This window comes from Symphodus melops (genome assembly GCF_947650265.1).
Source record: "Symphodus melops genome assembly, chromosome: 1".
Lineage (NCBI taxonomy): Eukaryota > Metazoa > Chordata > Actinopteri > Labriformes > Labridae > Symphodus > Symphodus melops.
The window spans coordinates 11695363-11713955 of NC_136691.1; the positions used below are offsets into that span (position 1 = coordinate 11695363).

Here is an 18593-nt window from a genome sequence, read left to right on the forward strand (position 1 = left end):
TGACATTCAATGACATAAATTCCACGTTTATTTCAAAACCCTCGCTTAAGGCATTTATGAGACACTGCATAATGACAGAAAATGGACACTTAAGGAGGGGGTGTCTGTACTAATTAACGGGTGCTCCACCGTGTCACAGGAAGTTGGCGACCTGAAAAAAAATCTCTCACTTGCATATAATAATTCAGAAAGACTCCAAATAAATCAGTCCCTATTATTTCCCATGATACATAAATGACACATCACACATTGAAAACGAAAAAGACAAATCTATATATTTAAGGATGAACGTCTAGTGTGCAGTGTGTTACAGTCGTATTAGAAGAATAAGAGAATGATGCTCACTAATGTCATCTTATTTTCTCAAAGTAAAAACACAAGAAAGGGTGTCCTTTCACAGTCAGCAGTGTTCAAAATAAAAGGTGGTTTGCGTAAGGCAGCGAAATGAACACATTAATGTCTTGCACATTTAAATTGTAATGTTTGTATGTAGACGTAACAAAAAAAAAAGATTGAGGACACAAATTGGCCACACGCCAAATCACACATAAGTGATGTCAACACATGATTCCCTTTACAGCTTTTTTTGTAAACTTTCCAAACACACCTGTAAATGAATCACTGTGCTTTTTCTTTAAACAAAAACAAAGAAGACTTGGGTCTTTCAAAATGCTACGCATGCAATCTAAGACTTTAAACAGGACTTTTTTTTTTTTTTTTTTTTTTTCCCCACCTTTCTTTACAATGTTAAGAGGGCCACACCACATTTTGTAATCCTGAGGGATTTGGCAAAAGTGACTTTATATTTGAAGACACTGCAGATTTTTTTTGACTCGCAAACACAAACAAATGAAACAATAACAATAAGTGTAAAACATTTCCAGTACTACTGAATAGCACTTTGCTAGTAGTTCATACAGTATACAGGCACATGCTCCAATGCAAACAGAACACTATATCGTTCATCTTTACTTACTTTACTGCTGCACTGTGTAGTTCCGGAGAACTTGCCGGAAAATGTAATCAAACTCTGTCTTTAAAATACCTGACAGGGGTAAATAATGTGGTGGAGGAGAGACGACGGCTGAGTAATAAATCATGGTATTTATTGGTACACAAAAAGGACGGCAGGTCTGTCTTTATGTAAAAGTAAAAACTCAAACAAACTACACAGTGCAACTCAACAGCTCAGCAACAATTGTGCACTAGTTCAGTTAAAGGTAGGGCTGGTCATTTTCTCTGGATGCACTTTTTAAGATGTTGGTTGAATTTGTCTTTGGATCCTGACAGAAAGTAAAAATTCATGTGCTCTGAAAACAGAACAAAGAAAATCCGTCATCTGTAGCGGTTATAAGCCTGTAAAAAAAACTGAAGGAGGTACCAATCTGATGAACCAATCACGTCTCCCTGCTCGAGCCCACACTCGCGTCACTCACTCAACGTCACCGATGACGGCCATTAAGATTAGTCGTTGGCTGCTGTGAGTCGTAAAACAGGCCTTTTATTAAGGCGTTTATTTACCGCTGAATGAGACGACGTAATTTAAACACAACGCACGCAATGAGCTGAGCTTAGCGTCTAGTTCAAGGCGCTGGTGCATGCAAGAAAAGGGGCGGGGCTTTTGGGGGAAGGGGGTGGGTGTTTATGGGGCACTGAGGGAATGCGACTTTCCAAATCAAGCTAGCTTTTAAAAAACGACCAACCCTGCCTTTAACGGAGGTGTATTTGGTAGTGTTCTCTGTCATGGGATGAAAAGTGGCATATATGTGTTAAAATGAGGGATACATGTTGTAATAGACTAGTGTGGGCTAACTTACACAATGAGACAGTCAACTGGTAAAGAAGAAAAATTCCCTTTATCTTGACTCGAACACGCCCATCCACCTTTCTTAACCAGAAAAGGGATGTTGAGATTCAGAATAATAGTTTTTCATAATGTGCGAGATTCTACAAATAAACAATTAGCAGCCATTGAAGACATCTGACATACACTTAAAGAATGACACACAATGAAACAATATAAAGGCTCTGTGAAGTAAACAAAAATAAAACAAGTTGCTGGTAGCTTAGTTTTGCTGAGTTTTTCCTTTTATACAATCTCCAGTTTGTAACACGACGGCATCGTCTGTCCTCCCTCTCTGGACATGAACTGCATATCAACCCCCGTTTCTTTTCTGTGAGTCTGACTGACTGCTCCCATCCCTTTCCTCGCTTCCTGTTCTTCATCATTGCCCGTCGCCGGGACTTTGACCCAGCCGTCTGTGGCCAGGCCGTGCTTCTTCTGGTGTCTCTTGTAGTTGTCCCAGTGGCCCGTGGTGTAGCCGCACTCGGCGCATTTGTACGGTTTCTCTCCCGTGTGCCGCAGCATGTGGCGCTTCAGATTCATACTCTGGTTGCAGCTGTAGCTGCACACGGCGCACTGGAATGGCTTGAGGCCCGAGTGCACACGCTGGTGGCGCTTAAGGTTGGCCAGGTTCCCGCAGGCATAGTCGCACAAATGGCACTTGTAAGGTTTCTCTCCTGTGTGCACCCTGTGGTGCCGCTTGAGGTTGTCGAAGTGCGCCGAGGCGTAGTCGCACTGAGGGCACTTGTACGGTTTCTCACCGCTGTGTGTTTTCATGTGGCGTGCCAGGTGATTGGGGTAGTGTGTGAGGAAAGGGCACGAGGCGCAGGTGTAAACCTTGTCGCTGCGCTCTCCTGGGCTGTTGGGAGACGAGGAGGAGTCTTTAGTCAGCATTTCGAGGGTGCACTTGGCGCAGATCTGTGCCGAGGAGCCGTCCTCGTCCTCAAGGACGACGCCGCACAACCGGCAGGTGAAAGGGAAAAGTGAAGAGGGGAGGGGAGCGTTGTCTGCTACGCCCCCTCTGCTCACTCGGCTGCCTATACTTCCCATGTTCTCCAGCAGGGACGGAGGTTGGTGGCTCGGTGCCGGATTAGACGCCGGTACGGGTGGTGGTGACGCACCCTTTAGGCCATCAAAGGCTGGCATGTAGTCGTTTTGGGTGCCCAGACTTAGGTTGGAAGTCGGCCTCACAACTTCTGAGAATTCACAAAAAAAAAAGAGCAAGACAGATCACATTATGTATACAAAGAATAGTTCTGAAAAACGCATCTTTTTAGACCAGAGGAATTTCATGAGTGTTTGAGGAAATGGTTCTTACCCTTGGTCGAAACACCAGACACTTCCTCGTTGGCTCTCTGCCCGGCCAAATGCCTCTTGAGGATGTTCTGTCCACTGGCAGCTTGTTGTGGCGCTTCCTGTACCGCTCCCAAAGTGGGAACATGCATGCGCTGGTGCCTCTTCAGGTTGCCCAGAGAACTGCAGGCAAAGGTGCAGCTGTCGCACTTGTACGGTTTCTCGCCGGTATGAATGCGCAGGTGTCTCTGCAGGTTCACCAGCTGGGCCGAGGCGTACGTGCACAGAGGGCAGTTATACGGCTTCTCCCCGTTGTGCGTCTTCATGTGACGCTTCACGTGGTTGGCGTAGCGCGACGCGAAGCCGCAGATGTGACACGAGTGCAGCTTGGGGAACTTGTCGTCGCCCGTCAGCTCTTTGTCGACCATGCCGTTCCCCACGCCGTCGCCGTCCAGCTGCAAACCTGAGCGAATCCCGCTCATGCTCCCAAAAGGTGAGCAGAAGTCCGCGCTCTTGGCTTCCCTTGAGGCTTTGCAGCACCTGAGGCAGTACGGACCCAAAAGGTCTATGCCCGGTCCTAAAGGTTCGTCGCGGAGCTGACCGCAGCCCCTGCAAGACAGGTAGGGAGGAAAGCCGGACTCTGACTGGGACGATCTGCCATCGTCTTCCCTCCCGTTGTCGGTGGCACCTTGTGAGTTTTCTGGATCACTCTCCATGCTGAGCTGGCTGTAGGCAGGGCTCTCTTCATCAGCCAGAGGATACACGGAGAAACCGATCTCTGCTGCTACTTCTGCACAGAAGGCAAAGGACGTTTTCAAACACTGCACATTTGATCTAAAAAAAAAAAAAACGCAGTCTCAGGTTGTGTCCCAAATCTACCTCTGTCACTACTCCTGTCTGATAGATGAACATGAGCACAATGAGTGAGGGTAGGTGATATTGAACTGGATACATCACCAGCGGATGAATACTTCTTTACACCATGCATTGTGCCATACTTTTCTTCTTATCTAACTCATCCTTCAGACAGCACTACACAATGGTAAACGTACCTAACGCGAGCAGTAAGACAGTCTGTACGTCACTCCAGAATATATCTGTCCTGCTATTATTAAATGTACAACACCTTAGAACTACCTCGTGTGTGTTTTCTGATGTAAATATATCCCTGAAGCAATGCATTGTGGACAAATTCAATACCCCAAATACAATGATAAACTGTAATTTCATAATTTTAAATGTAACATACAGTGCAGGTCTAGACAGGTCTTTGCTATATTATTTGTAGAGACCCAACTTTATCCACCAGTTAGAAAGCCCCGTATCCTGGAGCGGAAGCAGACTCATCTATACAAAGATAAAAGAACATCCGAGAGAAAAAAAAAAAAAAAAAAAAAAAAAAAAAGAGAGAGAGAGCTTAAAAAGAGGGGAAAAAAACCCGAGACTTCCAAAGAAACTTCTTACACACTTTGTCTTCATGAAAGACGCTTTAAAAAGACGAGACACCTGAAGGTAACAGGTCCGATCCAAACGCTTCTCCTGCTGAACGGATCAACACTCTCTGATCAAGGAAGAACAAGCAGCCCGAGCAAAGTGGCTCTCAGCCCAGATGTGATCTCTCGCCACAGGAAAGGGAAAGGTAACCGTTCAGAGAGAAACATTTGATACTCACAGAGCTGCCAGCAAGATCACGTGCCATCCGAAGCTTTCAGACAAAAAAGAAAGGGGGGAAAAAAACAAAAAAAACAAAAAAAAAAGGGAGCGATGCTTTTCCCTGAAGGGGACCTCGGACCATGTTCACTCTGTTTTTCGGTCGGCTCGAGTGAGAGCCGGGGAGCTCAAAGAAAAGCGCCTCGCTCCTCAAACGCTGAGGCGGGATGTGAGGAAGGCGAGGGTCGACGTCGCCCTTTTATCTGCCCCCTGGAAACCCCTTGCGGATGATTACCAGCCTAATGATAATGACTATAATGGTGAGGCTGCAGCTGATGATGATGATAATGATGATGATGATGATGATGATGATGATGATGATGATGATGAGGAGGAGGGGGAAACGGTAATGGTGGTGGGAGCCAGGGCTGATGATGATGATGATGATGATGATGATGATGATGAATACATACCCTCTTATAATGGTGTCCTTGATGGTAATAGTCCTATTTTTATGACCATTATATAATAATGGCGTCTCAGCTCCTTTCTCTACTTTCCCATTTTTCAGACCACTCTCTCTGACAAAGAGGCATGCTGGGAAATATGAGCTGCTAGTTCCATTTCTCTTACTGTGGCAAGGGGGGGGGGCACTCTTCATCCTCAAAAACAAACCTACCAGTCCTTCTTTGTGGTACTGATGAAACCCCCTCTGCTGCTACAAGTCCTTCAGAGGTGAAACCATCAAAAATAACTCAACATCACATCTTCATTCTGCGTTCGATTGGCAAGGAATGAAAACGATTCCATCATCCTTTCACTGAACACATGCAGACCCATCTGTGGAATCCATTCAAAAAAAAAAAAAGCACTCTGATGATAACAGTGTGTTCCTCCTGCTATCTTAATTATGTCATCAACAGACACATTTGCAGGATGTGGGATAAGACGCTCGTGAGTTTTCCGAACACAGAACACAAACACACAACATTTGAAAGCAGTGAGACACTTAAAAAAAAGAGAAACATAGAAGTAGATGAGAAGACTGTTTAAAAGGCAACCTCTTAAAATACTCCCATTAAGACTTTAAACAGATTATTATGCTTATTTAAATTAGCTTTTTCCTGCAATAGCATCCCAAAGTTTCTCTTTATTAGGGTTAGGGTTAAACCATCCCCCCAAGTGGGTGACACTCCCACAGCTAGGTGTTTGTTCTGCCCTCTGAGGCCCCGTTTACACGGAGACGCTGTGACAGTAAAACGAAACCGTTGAGTAGCGGATTGGCCTTTCGTTCACGCGGCGTCGGTGTTTCACGCAACGCAAGCTTTTGAATTCGACCTCCAGGGTGGAGCGAAACTGATACGGGGGGGTGTATCGCAGCCATGTGAACGAAACGGAGCGGACTGAGTCTGCCTCCTCACCGTAAACAAGAAAGAATAATGCGTGAAAATCCGAGCTACGTTGCCTTCCAGGGAGAGGCGTGGTCAGACACGGCTCGCTTAGATTTAAAGCTACAGGAACGGAAACAGCCTGTTCTGAGCAGGGCTGAAATAGAGGGCTTTATGGGCACGATCAAATCCAGGATCAGAGTGGATTTAGAAGAAGAAACTTTACAGAGATGTTCTGGCGTGCTCTAAGACTTTTTTAAACTTGTTGAAAAGGAGGCTATCATGAAACCTTTAATTGTGACGCAACCACAGGAGACAAAAAGTACCTTGACAAAGACTTACATATCTACAACCAATGCAGAAATAATATTATGGGTCACAATAAGTTCAGTGGTCTTTTTCAGCATTACTGATCAGCATGCAAACAAGTTAGCATGAAAATCAGATGACGGCTGCGATCCCTGTTGACTGATAAACCGGCTTCTTCTCCTGCTGTCGTTACTCAAACAGTGGCTGTAACAATGCTGATTTCTGATGTTGCCCAATCAACCTTAACTGAACTCTTATACAGTCGAGAAATTGAATACTAGAGCATGAGTTTATAGAGGGGGTTACATACCGGAAAACTTTTCCAGGGCTAGAATCCTGTCTTCATGATCAGGATCATCAAACTCAATGTTTTCTCCTAGAAGGAAGTCAGTGTCTAAGATGAGGTTCTCTGGAGCTTCAAATGCTACACCATCTTCAGAATCCACTGCAGAGAGGAGAAAATGGACAACATTTAACTACTATCATTTAACTAATGTCTCAGAACAGCACGAGTGTATCCATAAATATCTGCCTCTCCATTCAGAAATATTAATTAGCTGCTATTATAAGCTCCAATCACAATGAAATCAGCAAGAAAATAACTTAATTCATTATACAACTTTGTTTGGAGGATTTCAAAACGATGCATTAAAACACGTCACACAATTTGACTTAAATTTAAAAAATCAAAACAAACAGACTCTTAACATGTTACTCTTACATGTAAAGTTTGCGTCAGTTCTGAGTTGGTATTTCTGCAGGTAAAAACAAGTTTCAGAGCGGCCTTAAGTTCCTTCAATCCTTCGCAACAGTTTCCATTCAGTTTTAATGTGGCAGGAAAAATTAAAAGTCCAACATTATCGAGCGTGATGGTAAAATGTACTCTGGTAAAGTAGAGAAAATGTCATTTTCTAAACTAAAGTGAAACGCTAGGAGTTGACAGATGCTGCAGTCACAGCTAATGATGCCTGAAAGTTTTGCTCTTGGCTCCTCAAGCTTGATGGAATCTAAAACAACTATCACACAGATGTCACTGTTCAGAGAAACTACCAAGAGGCCAACTCAAGGACATTGTGCTCTTTAAGCCCTTAATGAGAAATCCTCAAGAAACCCATCAATGCTGCCATCTGCTGGTCATTAAAGGGTTTGACATAATGCCAATAATAATCAAGCTTTCATATCTAAATGTGGAAGAATAGATGAGAACAAAGGTTTCGTATGACGTCAGGTTCATACGACAGATTCTAAATGAATGTCGTGGACGTGAACGCTTCTCACTGTCATGTCTTTAACATTTTTTGGAGTAACCACAAGATTCCACGTTTACATTTAATCTGATAAACGTGAGATTTAATGTTGGCTCAAACAACATTGCTTGTCACAGAAATGAAGGTCAGTATGATGGATGTGAAACATAAGCAGCACCCTGTGTTCAGATGTGAGCACAGAAACAGGACGCATGTAGCGAACGACCCTCGCATCTGGAGGACTTTTTTCTTTTCTTTTTTTTTAAAGAATTTGAACTACAAAGCCACGCCACGGTAACTGCTTGTAGTTTGAATACAGATGCAGGAAACTGGCGTGTGTAGCTGTGGACACTAGAACAGGGCCTTGAAGTCCTGGTACTTACACTTGACTGGCTGTGGATTCTGTTGTTTTTTTCTTGGCATCTTCCGGTCAGCCTCTCTCTTTTTTGGAACGTCTTCTTGCAGACTTCCACAACCATCAGCTCATTCTTGTTGGACAGAAAGATAGTCTTCAGTATTTCTTTACATGTAAGACAAAAGAAACAAATCTAAATCAATTATCGTGTGGGTGTAGGATTGTGTTAACGCACTGGAAGTCAAAAGAGAAAGTCAGCTTCAGGGAGTGGAGAGATGAGATGGCTATGGCTTCCTTTGAACAGCTAATATACAACATTTACAGTAATACAAAGGTTTTTAGATCTGTTTGGGGTCCCTACCTGGAAATGATTGGCAGAGATGATCATAGTGGTATTATTATTATTTGATGTTTAATGCTAGTCCTCTTCTGTTTCCATAACATACTGCATGCTTAGTGAAGGACTATGAAATATCATTTTGAGAGAACAATCTGTAATAAGTACGGTACAATTGATAACATTTATGTGAATACCTTTCTTTCATTTTTCTAACTTTTTCATACATCTATATATGTTTTGTTATTTTTTCGTTATTTGTTTTTAGGTTTTGTTGTCTTGCTTTTGTTTTTTGTCTTGTTTCTTTTGACTTGCTTTGATATGTGTTCATGATTTGTAAATTTGTGATGTTTGTTAAAGATGGAAAAACCATTTTAAAAAGGCATCTGATAAGTGTCCTAATTATTTTATGTGTAATGTGTCTCCCTCCAGTCAAAACTCCGCACAGACATCAGTATGAAGATCATTACATTTAACAAGCTTGGATCAGTAAATTTTTTATTCAAATAAAGGGCTCACATGAAACATTTGCAACATTTGGTCTTCTGCTCTTCAGAGAGCATGGAGGATCTAACCTTACTCAACAGAAACCTTCATAGTGTTGTCACTGTTAGATAGTTATAGTAACTAAAGGTAAGTTTTCGAGCTGCTTCACCTCTTTAAAGTCTTTTTTTTATCTCTTATATTCTTTAGATCTCCAGGTGAAGCAGGCTGGAGGATGACACACTGCAGCTGAGCAGTTTTTTCCCCTCACTTTCTAACTCACGAAGAGGTTGGTGAAACATTTAAGTCACAGGAGAGTAAGTGATGAATCGATGATGTTTTAACAAACACAACATGTACACTTCACTATCTATCCTTACTGAAGCGACATGGCAGGCTAACACATTAGCTCTCGTACTGCAATCCGATAAGAGAGCAATGAACCGAGTCAGCTTCTTAAACAGAAACATGTCCTCATAGCATACACAGTTAGCTCATGTTGTCACTGTAACAACAAGAAGAACTGTCTGTAACATGTTTGGTGACCGAAGCTGCCCCCCCTTCAAAAGAAGAAGCGAAACAAAACGCCTCCTCACAGACACGTTCATAGCTAATGATGGGCAGGTGCCATCTTCAGTACATAGTATCCGTAGATAAACATGTTAACCTACAGCCTGAAGCTAAACTAGCCGAGTAGCTGTCAAGCTAACTTACCTGAAAGACGTAAATGTTCCTGTCGATTGAGAAGGTCTCTTTCGCGCGTAAATGAGCCATTAGACGCAGCAAATGTACAAAGTCTAGAGATCCGCCATTTCCTCTTGAGCTGCGGCGACAAAGAAAGGCAATTAATGGTATTTTTCATAACTTAATTGATTTTTCTGATCCGTCTGAGATTCGACAGCAGCAACAACAACACTACTTCCGGTCCGAAACCTTCAGATTAAAAACAATACGTGTAATCTCTCTAAAAGTGAAGTTGAATGAACAAAATGTTTGCTCTGTAAAAGGAATATTTGATTCAGCTTTACTTTGTTGGATGGCTTTATCATAGTAAGATGTATGTAACATTTGTCTGAGTTCAAATTTATACATCATGGAGATGATTATGAAAATCAGGGCTGATCCCAGTGTTTGTTTCACTCTTTGTTAGAAATTGTTTGTGCTGGATGCATTTGAATTGTAGTTAGTAGTCACTCCTCTTGAAATGTAACTGGATCATGTTGTGGATATATATCACAGATTATTTAAGATTCCTGCACTGCCAACATATTGTTTCACATTTCCCCAGTAGGTACAAACATGATTTGATGAACAGCCGACTTCTTCTTCCAAATAAAAAACTATTATCTGAATCAGAGTTTTGGTAGTTTATATTATTGCTGGCCATCATTAACTTAACGTGACACAACAGATAGTGATACAAATCAGCTACTAACAATGGTGCGTTCTTTATTATTTCGCAGGTAGGCTGATGTTTGACAAGAGTGCCAATGTCAGCCGATATAATTAATTTTCAAACAATAGATCCTTACATCCCTAATGCAAGTCTGCAATGACACAGGTTATCATCTCAAAACACTACTGTGTGCTTTGTGTGGCCTATTCCAGGTAGAACATTCATTTTTAAAAATGTAATTATGATTTATGCTGTATACACTGAACAGCATACGCCACAGACAAAAAAATTCATCTACCCTTTTATAAATTATTTTAATTATGTGCCTCTATTTTGAAGGCGAGTTTGTGCATACCGGATGTCTCATAGAGATGCATCGCATGCACCTTTACCATTTACGTATAGTTCGTATTTCCGTTTCCGGAAATACGAACTATATGAACTATACGTTTTACCTTATTATATTCCTCTTGAAGCATTCTTACGACTTTAATTTGCCCCTTAATTTATAGAAGATTAAAAATTAGGCATTTCTGACTCAGTGTCTCAACTCAAAAAATAGATCTCTAGGGGTTGGATATATTGATGTCAGCCTCATAATAAGCTAAAATAGTTAGTTGTAAGTTGTTAATGTCATGGACAAATTTAAACTGGACAAAATTTCTAAAACAATTAAAGGATTTCTAATTGCAATCAAAGCAATAATTCACTCCTCTGGTATTAAACGAACTGTCCTCTTTTCAGTCTTTAATGGCAGTAAACTTAACATTACAGTATTTCAGTTTAGCTTCTGGCTGATATAAATATTTCAACTTGCTGGTGCTACATTTTTCCCCTCTAAGAAAGCTTCTGCACTGCTGTTTAGTTCAGTAGTTTTAGCTTTTTACATTTATTTTAAATTTCTACATTTTAAGGTCCTGCTTTGTTTTTAAATTCTTTCAAAAAATGTTTTAGCCCATTTCGTTGAGTACATTTCAGAGGATTTGTCATGATAGGAACTGACCTTTTCCATTGCTCTGCTCAAACAGCATAATGAATTCATCCCCTTTAACTTCCCCAACTTCACCTTCCCATACAAAACATATACATTATAATAGCCAAGTAGAAAATAGATAGTGGTTGACCTTTTTAAAAAGGACATTGTGAGTATTCATGTAGCGCAAACTCTATCCAGTCTATCTTCCTGAAACAAAACACAATAGCTTCCTATCTGATAGTTTTGCTTTGCCATGTAAAAGTGCACAAGCAAGTGCAGGAAATTCTAACTTAAAACACACAACATGTTTTAATTGTTCATTTCTTAACACAAACATCATATTTATTTCCAAAAATTATCCAAGCTTCTTAAATTTGTGTCTAAAAATGTGTGTACACAGAGTCTGTGTTTATACCAAAGATTTGTTAAGGAGCTTTAGGAGGAAACCCCTGAATTAAACAAAAAATTGTGTTGCAATAAATAGTATCACAAGTGTGAACATTTGGCATTGACAATATGTGAAAGCCCCTGTTTGTTTGTTTTTTTATGGGACTGGGCATTTATGAATAGGAGATCCTGGGTCTCTGCGTCATCTCATTGGTTCGTGTCACTGCAGTGTGCCTCCCCTCAGGCCGCCGCACAGCTCGGCCGTCAGTCAGCAGCTGTGAACCTTGAGGAGGACTCTCCTCAGCGTCAGCCCGGGTCTACCCCTGCGCCAAAACCAGACCTGCATGGACCACTCATTCCCATCCTCTGTGCAGCTTTGACGGCGACATAACGGCGTGTTGTCTGTGCGGCATTTAAGAGGAGGAGATTTCTCTGCTACTCTTTAGTGTGAGGGGAGGAGCCAGTTGTTGATTTCTACGCTGCAAAGAGAAGGCGCCGCACACATAGGTAAGACACCGTTTACGTAATAGAAATGATTGTGTTTTATCCGCAGACTTTTAAACGCGCATGTTGACCTCTAATGTTCTCGCGTCTCTGATGATATAACGAGATGGAGTTCTATTCGAATACGTAGTCTATTTAACATGCCACTCCCTGTAATAGCACACTGATGTCCGACCTAGACAGACCTGTCTTTAATTTTGTTTAAAGGAATTGAAATATTGTGTTTTATTTTAGTGGAGCTTATGCAAAGCTGCATTTCTTTAGCGCATTATAGCGCTTTAAATTGTACAAATGCATCATCCCTACACAGTGTGTAACCTGCAGGCCTGCCCTCATCGAATATTCGGTTAAATAACACGCCTTTTATTTTATCTTTACGTCAGGACAATTCACTCAGAAGATATGCACGGTAATAACATGCCAAGCTGAGACTAGTTGCAATGATAAAATGTCGTGTGAAGTTGGATCATTCATATCGTGGTTATTGAATTAAGTAGGATAAATAAGAGGTCAATAAGACTTAGTGTTAAGCGCCACATGGTAACAGCATCATTTGGTGAAGGATGGCGGAGTACAGGTGTGTGTGGGTGCGTGCGTGTGTGTGTGTGTGTGTGTGTGCGTGTGCGTGTGTGTTTGTGTCTGTGCTGAGGTCACTCTATGACTCTGAAACCCGCATTGCTGATGTGGGCTTGTGTCCAATGAACAGATATTTAATAGGGTGTATCATCAGGTTTCCCTCCGCTAAAGGCACAACTCAGCTCATCAGACTAGAAAACTGACCTCCTTCTCTGTTCACTGAGTGCATAGCAACAGCTTCTTAACAAGTGTCCTCCAACACCCTAAAGTTAAGTAATGAAATTATAATATGGTTCATGCCAAGGACACAATTTAGGGGAAAGTGTGTCCTATTTCTTTTCTGTTTGTTTTTGTTTGTTTTTTTTTCAAAATGAGGGGAAATGATTCAGGCAGATGTTGCTGGTTGTGTAATAAACCCATCTGTCATTGTCATTCTATCTGTCATCACTCATCAAGAGGCAGATCTGATGTCCCACGATTTGTTTAAACACATTGACAATGTTGTCTGACATCTCGCAGGAAGCAATTTAATCAAAAATAATTCAGCATGCAATGGATTACTTGCTGAACATTTTGTCCAGATTTATTGAATGCAGTAGAGGAATGTGCTGGGGGAAGAAAACATTCAGAGCTGCCTTTAGCGATTTGAAAATGATTTAAATTTCCATAAAATATTGTGTTGATACAAAGCCAACCATCTGTGCAGGTCAAATGTAAAAGTAACAGCTCCTCACTCATCCACTGAAAGTGTTACAAGCTATTTGGGAACCAATAAGATCGTGATCAGAGCACTATAGTAGAAAAGTAGAAAAAGGAATTGTTAACCTTTAGAGGCAAAGATAAACACGTCTGTCACACGTGTGGGTCAACCACTAAATACAACCTTTGAAACCTATAGCCTCATTTTATTTGACCTTTTTGCCTGGGAAATGTCCAAGTTTTCTCAAACCTTTGACGTGACTTTTCGAACACACACGTAGCTTATCTCGCAATTTAGAGACTTTTTTGTTTATTCCAACAACTCCTACAATGGACACGGGCCCAGGGATCAAATAGATCAGAGTGCCTTAGACTTAGACTTCAGCTTAAAGCTTCTGCCTACATTTCTTATCAGAAATACACAGAAGAAAACAACAACAGAGAGACACTAAACAACTAGAGACATGTCCAGTTTGAGAACCGAGAGACATATGTGACAGATAATGATAACAAAATATTAAAGGGAGAAACAAAGAGACTCTTGATAATTGTGTTAGAGACGGTATAAAAAGACGTGGAAGACCGCAAGGAGCCTCAGACTGACAACAGAACGAGACGCTGCAGCTTCACTGAGACACAGAATGGCTACAGAGAGATGCAGACAGCTACAAAGAGACAGATTTCGACTATAGGAGAGACATAAAGAGTATACGTAAAGATGAAACGGCTACGAATAGACAGATTGAATGGAGAGATGTATACAACTACAAAGAGAGAGATAAATGGATGTGAAGAAGATACTGAAGATTGTAAACATACTTAAAGTCACATACTATGTAAAAGAAACCTCAAATGAAAACCTATTTATCTTTTGAAACATGCCTAACTAAAGCATCTGTAAGTCATCCTCTGTTATGTAGCAGGGCTGCGGGCCCGGGGGTCTTTTATATGTCTGTGCTCAATGGACAATTGACTCATCTGCTCATGTTGAACTTCGATAACCTTGGTGACATCATTAGGCCTATTTCATGGGAAAACAGGTGTAATTCTCCTTGAAAGTTTAAAAACGCCTGAACTTTTTACCTGAATGTTATTCTATGATGAAGTGTGTTAAAATGTGTGCTGCTGCTGCTGCATTTGTTGTTTGATTGAAATAAATGTGAATTAGCCTGCTGAATCATGTTAGTGAAAGAAAACACGACTCCAGCCAAAGGCTTAGTGCATTATGTAATGATCTGTGGTGAAGCTGCTGGCCAAAGGATCACTTTCCTTCTGCCTGTTAGAAATGAATTAAAAATGAGGGTGCGCTGCCGTAAATTAAGACTGAGGTGTGGGGCTGAAGCTTCGGTTTTTTTTTTTCAAGCTGATGCTGCAAGATGGTGTCATTCACTTGTAAGGTCACAAGGTCAAGCAGCCATCTTGTTCAAGTCCCCCATAGGTAGACAGGGAGCATCCACTTCCTGCTGACGGAAACAGAATCTGAACATTTGGATAGATTGCCTTAGTGAGAAAAAAAAGCCACTGTTAAGTTTAATGTTATTTTAAATTCAGTGGGCAAATTCAGAAAGGATGGTCTGTATTACTTTAATTTATAATGATTACATCTGTTAAGAATTAGCTCCTTCACTGGAAACACTGCAGTGAGAGTTACTCTACTGAGGATTTCTCTTTCAGGACTAAAGTGGGTTATTTGTCTCCCATGAGGCTCACTTCAACAGTATTGATTTTTTTTCCCCTCTGCAGTGGTGCAACTTAACTCTCAGAAGAACTATAGGAGTTTCTCAAGCATGTAGTAGCAGGTTATTATCCATGTTGCAGTTATGCACATACAAAGCAGGTCTCATGTGACACATGACTTGGCCAAAAACATGTACCGTAAATTCCGTACTATTGAGCGCACCTGGATATAAGCCGCACCGGCTAAAAATAAGTAAATAAATGTATTTGTACATATATAAGCCGCACTTGATTATAAGCCGCAGGTGTCCACGCTATAACAAAAGCTATTTCACCCGATCACTGTCGGCCGTGACCACGCCGTTTACAGCAGAGAGCAACACATAACTTGCTGTAACAATCCAACTCTCTCCCCCAGCGTTCTCTCATACAGCCACTCAACACGTTCTCGCTGTTGCATTCACTGACTCTCCACATAATCGGAATTATGAACACATTATCAACTACTGACTTTAAACATGAACCGTTACAATACGAAGCCTAGCCGACGGTGTCTGTAACACGGCTGATGAAAAAGATGACCGTAATATATTTCACAAGAAAAAGTCCATCCATTCACTGCCTCAGAATGACTTCATTACTCACTTCCTCAGTCTCTGTTGTCGCTGTCAGTGTCATCTTAACGTGCAGCAGCTCTGTTAGCTTCTTTGACAGCCAGCTCGATCGCCTTTAACTTGAAAGCTGCATCATATGCATTTCTCCGTGTGTTTTCCATCATGAGGGTGCGTGCATGAAGCGCAAAATGACTGATATTAAGATCCGACGTGACGAAGTCAAATGTTTTTGCGGCAGAAGCTCATTGTCCCCCATAAAAAATCCATGCATTAGCCGCACCGGAGTAGAAGCCGCAGTGCTCGAAGTGTGGGAAAAAAGTAGCGGCTTATAGTCCGGAATTTACGGTAATTGAAAAAGGAAAAAAAAAAAATCAGTGTTTGAGTTCTTTGTACTCTGAGCACACAAAACAAGTTGTATGCCAGATTTTGTATTTCCCCATAATCCCCAATGATGCCTTAAGAATTTGACTTTGTGTGTAAACTGTTAGTGTCGCTACTGTTCATTCTGTGTGAGTGAGTCAAGTGAAACACCAAAGCAAGGGATACAGTGGAAAGAGAGAGGTCAAGTCTTCAAGTTTCTTTAGCCTCTGGAGCATTTTACAGCATACTGTACACACACACACACACACACACACACACACACACACACACACACACACACACACACACACACACATTCAAGAGAAGAAAGGCATTAAACTGTAAACTGAAGATGTGCTCCCTCTCTTTCCCAGCAACATCTGTGTCCAGGCCTCGTGATGTAAGATGTGTTGTCTCTTGAGTTTAGTGCGGGAGTCCCCTCGTCTCATTATCACGTTTTTTAAAGAGCGGTCATGAATTTTGTTTAACATTACAGTTTCAAAGAAAAAAATCTAATCGTGCATGATGCATTACACAAGAGGATGTTTCTTTTTAGCTCAGCTAGCCTAAATGCCTTATTGGCACATCCTCTGTAGTTCCTCTTTGCATGGCTGGTAAATAACCCTTTAATGAGTGTATCTGTCGACAGATTGATTGATATAGATATATCATTTATTGGACATGTTAAAATAATACAACCACAAAATATTGCACTTAATATTTTGTGGTTATAATATATATAATATTTTATTCCTTATAAGAAATAAAGAAGGCACAAACAAAGCAAAAATAAACAGGACCCTCAGGATCCTCTGCACCAAATAAACAAGTCAAATAATAAAGTTCATATTGGCTTCACTTAAAAGCGGAGGCCCACTTCTGAGGGTTGAAGGGTTGAAGGTAAAAAGCTAAATCTGTGAGGAAAAACTACTTTTAAATGCTCCACCATTACTTCCAAAAAATGTTATCCTCATTTTCAAATATGTTTGCACTATATTTGGTTTCTATCATGAACAGTCAAACAAAAACATGTTTTTATTGAAATCACATTTTTGATTAAAACATTGTGCTGGGACATTTAGTTTTAAAAATGTTAAATGAAAACTATTGATGTTTCCAGACCACTTGTTATTTTTGTACATTTTTGCTTGTTATATTCAGTCCTTTTCACTTTGAGTCAGCCTACTTTAACTTCAATTACATTTTTGAAAATCCAAAGGTAAAAAAAAACAGCATATCATTACCGAGACCCTTTTCTGTTATTCCTGTCTGTTCATCCACATATTTACAATGTGCGTTTGCATGTCAGGATCTTTGATTGATGGATGATCTGATTCGAGACGATGATTTTTAAAAATGCAAAAGCCGCTTTGCACAGGATTCATGTGGAGAAAGAATAGGATCTATTATAAAAACAAGATTTAGACAAATGTGGAAGAGAGAGAAAAAAAATAAAGCTATACAAAAGTTCTTTACCCATGCAGCACTTGATTTTTCTCAGCATTCAATCTGTCTTCTTATAGTTCATCTTTACTGTTAAAAACAACAACTACAACAAGGTTTGTGCAGATCAACATTTTTTATAATGAACATGGTGATGGAACATTTCTCGCTGAAATAAAAACAGTGAATTATATCTGTGTTTTTAGAGTACAGTGATGAGCAATCAAAAACATAAAAAAAACACTCAGTCTTGAGAGTGTTTCCCTGTACATGCATCGGTGTGCGTGTCTGTTTTTGAGCGTGTCTATTTGAATGTAGAGATGGTATATATATATATATGCTGCATGCAAGCAAAGCTCCTTTGAATGTGTTATATGTGTGTTTAATGTCTTCATGTGTGGGAATAATTTCTATAAATAAGCAGCAGCACAGTGATGTGTTCATCACAGAGTTTGCTGCTTTGGAAGTGCTTTTGTGTGCTTTGGCTAAGTAAGTCAGTCCCAATGGGATATGGTTGTTGCAGAAACAGATACTGGGAATTGGATGCAGAAAAGATACTCTTGCTAAAAACCCCAAAAAATAACAAACTGGGAATTAAGTTTTTCCATTTATGAAAGGGATGACTTACTCAACACATGCTCCTTTCCTGTCTGCAAAAAAGGTTTCCCTTGAAAAGAATGGGAATGTAAAAGTCTGAAAGCTCCTTCTGAAATGAGCAAATACCAAATCAAGATTTTATGATCATGGATCGAAAATGACCTAAATGCAGAAACAGCAGGACTGAACTCTTTCCAAATGTAACTATTTGATCTTAAATTAAACTTTGGAAAAATAAAAGTTTGGTCTTTTTTTTGTATTGTCAGGAGCAGATTATCTGTCAGGAGTGTTATCTCACCCTTTGAGACTTGTTAACAAATTTGTTTGAGCAAAACTCAGTAAATATGTTGTAAGGAATTTAGCTGCAACAACTTACCAACCGATTCATCGATTAACTAAAACACAATCAACAGCCTGTTAAATAATCGCTTAATCCCAAAAGTATTACTTTCTGTATCT

The 18593-nt window shown here is 40.6% G+C and overlaps 2 protein-coding genes across 4 annotated transcripts in view; one reads left to right on the forward strand and one right to left on the reverse strand.

Moving 5' to 3' along the window:
• Nucleotides 1-9713, reverse strand: znf513a (zinc finger protein 513a). Of its 2 annotated transcripts, none has more exons than XM_079343560.1 (5): nucleotides 9620-9713; nucleotides 8114-8250; nucleotides 6794-6928; nucleotides 3162-3926; nucleotides 1-3039 (listed from the first exon to the last, which is right to left on the reverse strand). In XM_079343560.1, the coding sequence occupies exons 2-5, from the start codon at nucleotides 8151-8153 to the stop codon at nucleotides 2090-2092; spliced, it is 1890 nt and encodes a 629-aa protein (XP_079199686.1). In that variant the 5' UTR covers nucleotides 8154-8250; nucleotides 9620-9713; the 3' UTR covers nucleotides 1-2089. The 2 variants fall into 2 exon arrangements, with proteins under 2 accessions (XP_079199686.1, XP_079199687.1); XM_079343561.1 differs by having other exon boundaries at nucleotides 8114-8218; nucleotides 9620-9709.
• LOC306823744 (E3 ubiquitin-protein ligase RNF19B) overlaps nucleotides 8979-18593 on the forward strand; it is a 25353-nt gene continuing 15738 nt past the window's right edge. The window contains exons 1-2 of one of the 2 annotated variants that reach the window (XM_079343544.1): nucleotides 8979-9222; nucleotides 11848-12171. The gene's annotated coding sequence lies outside the window, so the exon portion shown is untranslated. The remainder of the gene's footprint in view (nucleotides 9223-11847; nucleotides 12172-18593) is intronic. The other variant, XM_079343545.1, reaches the window with a different exon arrangement.

What these genes read in the sequence shown, in the direction of transcription:
- znf513a (XM_079343560.1), bottom strand. Translation starts at nt 8,153, where the DNA reads ATGCCAAGAAAAAAACAACAGAATCCACAGCCAGTCAAGT. An exon ending in GAATCCACAGCCAGTCAAGT is followed by an intron (nt 6,929 to 8,113) that starts GTAAGTACCAGG and finishes TCCTCTCTGCAG; the next exon opens with TGGATTCTGAAGATGGTGTA. An exon ending in AGCCCTGGAAAAGTTTTCCG is followed by an intron (nt 3,927 to 6,793) that starts GTATGTAACCCC and finishes CCTTCTGTGCAG; the next exon opens with AAGTAGCAGCAGAGATCGGT.